At 35.2% G+C, this 9474-nt stretch overlaps 1 protein-coding gene across 1 annotated transcript in view; it reads left to right on the forward strand.

Annotated features, from left to right (window-relative positions):
* The window catches only part of LOC112049113 (CUB and sushi domain-containing protein 1), a 96943-nt gene extending 88760 nt beyond the window's left edge, over positions 1–8183 (forward strand). Inside the window, exons 16-18 of the mRNA XM_024086892.2 lie at positions 85–270; positions 1640–1928; positions 2933–8183. Of these exons, the coding sequence (XP_023942660.1) occupies positions 85–270; positions 1640–1928; positions 2933–3209 (752 nt within the window). The 3' untranslated portion in view covers positions 3210–8183. The remainder of the gene's footprint in view (positions 1–84; positions 271–1639; positions 1929–2932) is intronic.
* The last annotated feature ends 1291 nt before the right edge of the window (positions 8184–9474 follow it).

Below are 9474 nucleotides of genomic sequence, written 5' to 3' on the forward strand. Positions count from 1 at the left end.
TAGTAATAAATAAAATAAATAACTGCGCCAGAGAGTTCGTCATAATATTGTGTGGCTTTAAAATATTTGGTATTTTTTTTGCAGAAATAACTTGCACGGACCCATCGATCCAAATTAAGGGCAGTCTTGGGTTACTTGTCGTAACATCAACCCTCGGCATCGGCGGTGAAGCTCATTACCGATGCGAACGAGGTTACAGTCTTAAGGGTAACGAGACGAGGACATGTTTGCCAAGAGGCTTGTGGGCCGGTACTCCACCAGTCTGTATACGTAAGTTAACGAAAATCATATAATATTATAAACGCGAAAGTTTGTATGTATGTTTGGATGTTTGTTACTCTTTAACGCCGCTACTACTGAAGAAATTTAGTTGAAATTTGGAATAGAAATAGATTTTACTCTGGATTGACACATAGGCTATTTTTTATCACGAAAAAATCCATGGTTTCCCGAGATTTGCGAAAACTAATGATTTTGATAATATGAATGTTTGTTACTCTTTCACGCCTCGACTACTGAATTAGCTGAAATTTGGTATTAAGATAGATTATAGCCTGGATTAACACATAGGCTATTTTTTATCCCGAAAAAATCCTCGGTTCCCGAGGGATTTGTGAAAAACTAAATTCCACGCGGACGAAGTCGCGGGCGTCCGCTAGTATACCATATTTTTTATATTTTTTAGACTTTTTTATTGAGAAATAATACTAATTATTAAACAAAAACTGAAGATTATCCTAATAACTATACAAATTATGCCCACGTGGAATGGTGGCTAGAATACTAGCTGCATTTCCGCGTTGTATAGGCAAGCTGATCCTTTGCGCAATAAATAATCCAGCTCTTCTGCTAGTTTATCTTTTCTACCTGCTCATATGTGAAATAGCATGAATTGATCAACAAGTTGAAGAGTTTTAAAATTGGATTTCTGTTTGTCTATGAATTTTCTTTTTCTTTCTTTAATAAATATAATGTGTTAGACTATGCAACGATTCACGAATATTAAAATTGCTATGGAAGTTAATTTTATAATAGAGTTACGAGTGTTTTAATAATACGTTAAGCAGAATTTTATACTCTCATTGGATAATTGTCAGCTCATAGACGAGAATGAGTTTGCTTGGATTTTCTCTGCGTGATCGAATCAAAAATGAGGAGATCCGCAAAGTCACTGACATAGCTCAGCGAGTCACGAAGCTGAAGTGGCTATAGGCAAGGCACATAGTTCGAAGAGCCGATGGACGTTGGGGACTCAAGGTGCTGGAATGGCGACCCCGCACCGGAAAGCGCAGTGTTGGTCGACCCCCCACTAGGTGGACCGAAGACATCAAGCGCGTTGCAAGGAGTCGCTGGATGCTAGCGGCTCCTGACCGTTTTGTTTGGAAGTCCATGCAAGAAGCCCATGTTCAGCAGTGGACGTCCATGGTCTGATAATAATGATGATGATGATGATGATGATGATGATGATGATGATGATGATGATGATGATGATGATGATGATGATGATGATGATGATGATGATGGTGATGATGATGATGAGACGAGTATGGGGATAAAATCTGTGGAGTCTACAAGTTTGACGATCCGACGGTATAGTCCTAATTATATTTATTTATTTTATTTTATTTTTAATTTTCAGCTATTGACTGCAAATCTCCCGGGACAATCGAAAATGGACGCATAATCATATCGAATACTTCGACGCTCTTTGGAAGTTCCATAGAGTATCACTGTTTACCACTGTACCAGCGGGTTGGGCATTTCCTAAGGAAATGTTTAGAAGATGGGAAATGGTCCGGCGATGAACCGAGATGTGAACTAGTCACCAATGAGGCCGCGGAAAGTGGAGCTTTGCCACTAAGCGTTGGCGTTGGATGCGGTGTTGTTCTATTTTTATTAATGCTGTTGGGAGTTATTTACTTAAGGCTGTAAGTATTGTTATTTTAAAAAACAGTCAAATAGTAAAAATATAAAAATGAGAGCCGTGATAGCTTCTGCCTTTGGCTCTGAGGGTATAGGTTCGAATCCGGTCTGGGGCATGCACCTCAACTTTTCAGTTATGTGCATTATAAGAAATTAATATCACGTGCCTCAAATTGTGTTCAACTGTGAAGGAAGAACATCGTGACGAAACCTGCACACCTGAGAATTTTCTTAATTCTCTGCGTGTGTAAAGTCTGCCAATCCGCATTTGGGTCTCATTCTGAGAGGAGACTCGTGCTTAATATTAAGCCGAATATGGCTTGTTTATGATGATAACGATAAAAACAAAAATTTAATGATTTTTCCTATTGTAACATATATTCATGGATGATTTTTAACGAACAATGGTTGAGTTTCTTGCCTGGTCTTCTAGCAGAACCTGCCTCCCGAACCCGTAGTAGAGTCTTTATTAATAGTCAAACTTAACGTTTCAAAAGTGATTCTAAACTAAGCTAATTTGAAATTAATGAATTTAAACCAATCGGCACATTAGAAAATATATTCTTTTTGCAAGCACATCGGATAGTAAGTGGTGATACAGCCTATGATGGGAAATGGTTGTCTAAAAGATGCCAATTCACTCCTCACTTAAAGATACCCATATTGAAAGTTGTTGGGAAAACGGAATCTATTATATGAATATAAATTTCACGGTCGCAAGTGCAACTATTGCCGAGCATACTTACATACTCGTATTTAGCTGTGCTACGAGTATGTTGTTGTTTTGCGATTGTCGCGAAAAAAGTAATACATAGACACATTTATGTATACCTACTCACTTAATAGTCCAATACCAGTTAGTCTAGAAACTAATATTATCCGTGTTCGCCTTAATAGATATCATAGCAATATACCACAATGTGACAAATTATAACCCAATCTACAATGAGTAGGTTTCACATGTAGTTTTGACTTTTACTATATTATTACCCACTATATCTGTTCACAGACGAAAAGCAACACCAGTTAAAAACACAGAAAACATTGAAGGTGCGGAACGCAAGGAAGACCAAAACGCGGCTGTCATGAGCTACGCAACACTTCATGACACAAACGGCCGACATATTTACGATCATGTGAGCGACAACCTTTACGACTCACCGTACAGCGAGAGTTTAGCCGAAAACGTAGCGTACGGAAGAAGGAGTGACACGGATTCGGCGTACGAACCTGAACCAACGGGGCCCAGCGCTGTGGTCACCATTAACGGAGTAGCGATTCGTTGATGGAACTTTATTTTTACGAGTTAATATTGCCTCGTAGTGATTAGAGCTGTAAAAAATTTAACCGTTTATGTGATGAAGACGACAACGTATTAATCAATCAGTGATATTATATTGACTGTAACTAGGAATATTTTGCAACATTGTAACCGGGTAACCGATGGTACTTACCTACACGATTATTTATTCATCATAACTAATATTCTAGCCTTTTTAGTATATGTATAGGAAGCGGCTTGTAAGTTAAACTATGCGCGGTAACATATTTTCGGGTGTTAGCGATGTAAGATAAGAGTAGAGATGTGTAAGTAATGCACGTAATATCACCAATGAGATATCACTCGAACGCGTACCATTACATTACGTATCACTCCGAGAAATCAAGCATCACTCCGTCCAAACATTACTCGAAATAACATTACCCGAGATTGACCGTAATAAATTCAATACATAGACGCGCCGATACGTAAGGTCGGTTCAAGTCTATACACAAAACGCGTAATGTATGTAAAAGGTGATGTGTGCAATGGCATGGCATGGCGCAAACATTACATTTGTTATCCCGCTCGCACTTGTACTCTTGTTGTAGCTTTGTACTACTCACTCGGCCGCGCTATGTAATGTAGGTGATTGTCAATTATTTCACAGTACACGTCGAACAATTTTCATTGTAAACCTGAGTAGACAACTGTAATTTTGGTTCATCTTACTTGCCGGGATCTATACCTTCAATGAGTAAGAAATTAAGAATGCGTCTAGTTCAAGTTGTGTCGCTCAATTACCATCTTGCCAATAATTGGTTTTATGAGCTATTACTTACTGCTAAGTTTTTTTGTATAATATTTTTAATGGTTACCAATTTTATAACAATGCCAATACAACTGATATGTGCACTTCAGATGGAGTTCCATATTTCACTGCCGGTACACGAGTCATTGAAGTATGAATAAAATCTTAAGCGCGCTTAGCTTGAGATTTGGATGTTTTTATTTTTTAGTTTGATATTTCCAAAATAAATTATTCAAAGTGGTCCCCAACCATTACTAGGTATATAACCAAAGATGTAAAAAGAGTTGGAAATTGTATGAAATATATTTATATTTATGTTAGATTATGACTGTGTATATTATATATCGAGAGCCTTCTATTAGGAGCCACACATACCTCATTTTAAAGAAATATGCTTTATTTTACGGTTCAGGGTCTGGAACTTTAAAACTTTTCTATTTTCCGAAGCCACCACAATCCTATATTAGGCTGGTACTTACCATATGATAGGAGCGTGGGTTCACAAACTTTCAGCCACCCTAAAATGAGGTATCATATATTATACGAGTACCTATTAAATAACGTGACTCTAGGGTCTAATTTATTACACAAACAAGCGTCTAGGGTTGCCAACATTTCTTGAGAAAAATTTGTATTTTTCAAAAAATTAAAAGTTAGTATAAATACGAGTACGTATTTTATGGAACAAGCGAAAAAATTACATAAATTGTAATGTTTTTAAAAACCATATTTAGTTGCATTTTTTTATCAAAAATTAATTTTTAAATTACTGAAAACAAAAAGATATCTTTTTTGTATATTCTTCGTTTATAGTTCGGAACTCGATAAGAAAGACAACTTTGAATACGCTAGATGCTATTTAACTGTCGAAAACTTTCATAAATATTTAAAATGAAAAATTTGTTATCTATTTAAGAGTATACCTACATAAGAAAATGAGTTATGGTCTGGCTATCGTAGGCTCTCGGTCCATTACTTGTCTGCAACTTATATCGGCCTTTCTGATAATAGGATGTTGTTGTAAATTTAAGGAAGTTATCATTCATTGCAACTATAAAATAAGTTTTAATATAGTTTTGTAATTTTTTATACTTATCACAATTCCAATAACTATTATTATGTAACTTTGTACTACTTTTTTATACTTTTTGTGCGCTTCTACGTCCCATAGTAATAAGAATAAGCGGTAAGCTTTAATTAATTTTCTTTACATTGCTTATTGCAGAGGATACTGACAATTTGGGCCCAGCACGTTACAGTTAAAAAAAAATTATAATAAATCAAAATCACCAAAAATCATTAGAATTCACAGTTGTTAATATTTTGTAAAATGGGTGTTTTTAGTTGATATCGTGCTTTTTTATCGTAGGCAGAGGTATAATAAAAACAACATTTTTGTTTAATGATTCACAAAACTAAACCAGTCTAAATCAATAAGTATTGGTATTTAATAAATTACACTAATTTGGATATTGTAACGGTTAATTCATTAAGCCAGGGCACAGCAATGTATGAAAAATTGTCGGTCTCCTATTAGTATTTTTTTAGATAAGTAACGTATTCTGTTATGCAATCAACGATATTTTATATTATACACTACAAAATCACCGCAAAAAAGTGACTCGTATTTCGCTACTCAATAGGTACAGCGCATAAGTACATGCAGAATTTTGTGTTTTCTTAAATTATATATTTAAGTATTTACATTTCCTGAACACACAACTTGACATTGTAGACAGTATTTAGGTATTATGTGTTTAAATAACTTTCGTTGTTTAATAAATGATGCACTAGTGCTTTATCTCTAATCAAAATCAAAAATCAAAAATTCATTTATTTCAAGTAGGCTCAGTATACAAGCACTTTTGATACGTCAGTTGACTATTTGTAAAGATTCTACCACCGGTATTCTAGTATAAAATATCGTTGTATGCAATAGCTTTAATGTTAACTTTGGATAGAAAACTATCGCATAATAAATGTTTTAACTCAACGAACAAATATTACGCCGTGATAAGATTGCTTTTATTTATCTTGTTAAAATAATAATCAAAATGTGCAATCAAAAGTTTAATATTCACTGTAGATAATCATCAATCAGAGGGCCTAGTGGCAGTTTGATACTGTTACTATTGCGTTAACGTAAACGCAAATTTCGAAGGAATTGAAACAGCGCCATCTAGTGGCACTACTGCACAACTGTTTCAATTCCATATAAATTCGCGTTTACGTCAACGCGATAGTAACAGTATGAAAATATTGAAAACTCCCACTAGGCACACAGATCTAGGCAGAACAAAAGTAAAAATAGTATTTTTCTCTCTCAATATCAAAATCTCTCGAATTAGAAAGTTACCTACTTATTGAAAATTATAATATTTTCAGACGTTATGATTATAAATGTATTAATTGTTAATTATGTTTAAATATTTTTAATTATGCCCCTTTTCACAAATAGAATTCAGTTGAAATTACTAACATTTTGTTTTAAGAATAGAAAATCAATCACTTAATTTAGATGTGTATGTTCCTTTATATAATCTATGGACTATCATTAAAATTCGAACTCATTTTAATTATTTTAAGCAACGAATTCATCTTTTATATTTCCAATTCAACGAATACAAATGTTAGCGAATTCTAAACTTTTAGTTGTTCCGAATTCGAAATCGGAATTATGTGTAATATTTAGATAAGTTTTCTTATGTGTTTAAACCGATTTATAACAATGGTAATTGTAGATAACAATAATGAAAGAGGATAATTTATACCTAAAAAGCATGCATTTAGGTCATGTGTAACATAATAAATATGTAGGCGAAAACTTACATATACATTACAGGTACATATGAAAATAACAAACTATATTTCGTGATATTTTACTGACTTAAGGTAGGACTTGGTGTATTGAATTTTCAATCAAATTTATTTATTGCGTCGAGTGCGTGTTTGTACTTATTCGATCGCTTATAACTGTGTGCCTAGTGGGAGTTTTCAATATTTTCATACTGTTACTATCACGTTGACGTTTACGCAAATTTATATGAATTGAGACAGTTGTGCAGTAGTGCCACTAGATGGCGCTGTTTCAATTCCTTAGAAATTCGCGTTTACGTTACGTGACAGTAACAGTATCAAACTGCCACTAGGCCCTCTGTTAAATTGAATTAGCGCCATCTAGTCACAGACTGTCATTTCTCTTCTTGTGCATCCATGACCAGAAAAACAAACGCCACGTCATGTTGCGAAAAAAAATGGAATTAATTTCTTTATTCGTTTATAATCCGTGATGCACAGATGGCGTTTTTTCGATACCTTACTTTTAACCGACTTCAAAAAAGAAGGACGTTATCAATTCTTCGGAATCTTTTTTTACCCTTTCGAATACCTAGAAATACTACCGCTCATCACACAGACTAGGTAGGTACGTAGGCAAGGGCCGATCCAGCAATTTTGCCGCTCTGAGCATAGATAAATTTTGTCGCCCTATAAATAAACCAAAAATACTTTTATTATTACATTGTTATATTATTACAGCTTTTTGACTACTAGTTGAAAGATATAAAATAAGTCTGCTTATTAAAATAAGTCAATTTTGTTGCACTTCATTTTTGCCTCTTTAGACAAATGCCCTCTCTGGATCGGGCTCTGTACGTAGGTAGCGTAGAGGGATAATAGGTTCTGCTAGGCTATTCTGTAACGATATTTTTATAACTCACAAGTGCGAGTTTCGAATTCACCCTCTATCTCACTCTGTTTACCACGATACTATAGAAAGAGAAAGCGGTGAGTTCGAAACTCAGCACTGAGATAAACAAAACATTGTTAGAGAATAGCCGTGCTCTTTATGGTGGGTAGGGAGATATTTTAAAATTTTACTAAATTCGGTCAAAGCACTATAGCTACTTTATTATGTCGGTATGAAACATCCTATGCCCTACTATACGTTTAGTCTTTTCAATATATAATTTTAAAATATGAAACACATCACGTAGGTAGGTATTCTTAGTAGTAAGATTTTTATTTTAAATGAATACTAATGTGATTGTTACAACGGTCGAAATAAGGATCTACTTTGTTGTATTTTGTATAAATTAGATAATAATTATATTATTATTATATCTGCTCGTACATTTGAGTACGTAATTGTTTTAATGTGTTCGTTTAATAAATGTATTTGATATATAGTATCGTTCTTTTTGTAGTCTAAACCAGCAACCAGCCAGCCTATTTCATACATGTAAAAATGTACTCCTTACCCTGAGAATCAATGGTGTACACAAGGATTTCAACTGGGATATGCACTATAGCATGACAACTTCTTTCGTAACGCTCCCGAGGTTACGCGCGGGTCGTGAGGCGTGTAGCGGTGAATGAAAAATCCAAAACTGATGCACGTCACTTCCTCGCACGCAATATTTCACATCCGCGCAGTCTTTCCCCCTGTCGCCCGCATATCATGGGAGTAATAAAAACGAACTTGCCAGACTATGTAGGTACCTATAAATACAATAATATAAAAAAAATCCTGCTCCAATACAAGGAGGTTCGTAAGTATTCGGGGTAGGTTGTGCAATTTAGCTTCTACGAAGTGCACACCACTGCTGAGAACTCATTACGAATATGTATTGGAGAAGGCGTTTTCCATTTTGTACAGTAAGTACGTAGTGCCTACCCTAATAAAATCCCTGTGCACGACGCTGATGGGTCCAAATTATATCTATAAACGCCAAGGCTTGGACCTGTAGTGGGTTATTGAATATTGAACCTTTTTTAAAGTAGTTAAAAGAAACATCATCATCATCATCATTATCATCAGCCGATGAACATCCGCAGCAGGACATGGACCTTTAATTTAGGCATGGACTTCCGATCATCACGATACTGAGCCGCCTGCATCCAGCGAATCCCTACAACTCGCTTGATGTCATCAATCCATCGGTGTTCCACACACACACCCACAGTCGGTGGGGGGGTTGTTCTTTAGTGCGGGGTCACCATTCCAGCACCTTGAGACCCCAACGGCCATTGGATCTTCGAACTATGTGCACTTCAGCTTCGCGACTCGTTGAACTATGTCAGTGACTTTGGTTCTTCTGCGGATATCCTCATTTCTGATTCGATCACGCAGAGATACTCCGAGCATAACTCGTTCCATCGCCCGCTGTGTGACGCTAAGCCGTTTAAAAAAACAAATACCTATGTTAAAAGAAACAAATAGCTTTGCATAATTACAATTTATTTATAAAATAAATGTCACATAATTTATCATAAGGTAGAAACAGGACACATTAGTACCAATTATATTTTATATACATATTACTATAGTCTGGCCGTAATACTACTAGTAATTTCAGTCGCGGTTTCATTATGTGGGTTTTGTAAATTAAAAAAAATATGATCGTCTATTGGTCAAAATTAGACATTGAAGTTGCATAAACATAATATAAAAACCACAGAATAAAGAATGATCCAGATT

The sequence above is a fragment of the Bicyclus anynana genome, chromosome Z (genome assembly GCF_947172395.1).
Source record: "Bicyclus anynana chromosome Z, ilBicAnyn1.1, whole genome shotgun sequence".
In the NCBI taxonomy this organism is placed as follows: Eukaryota; Metazoa; Arthropoda; class Insecta; order Lepidoptera; family Nymphalidae; genus Bicyclus; species Bicyclus anynana.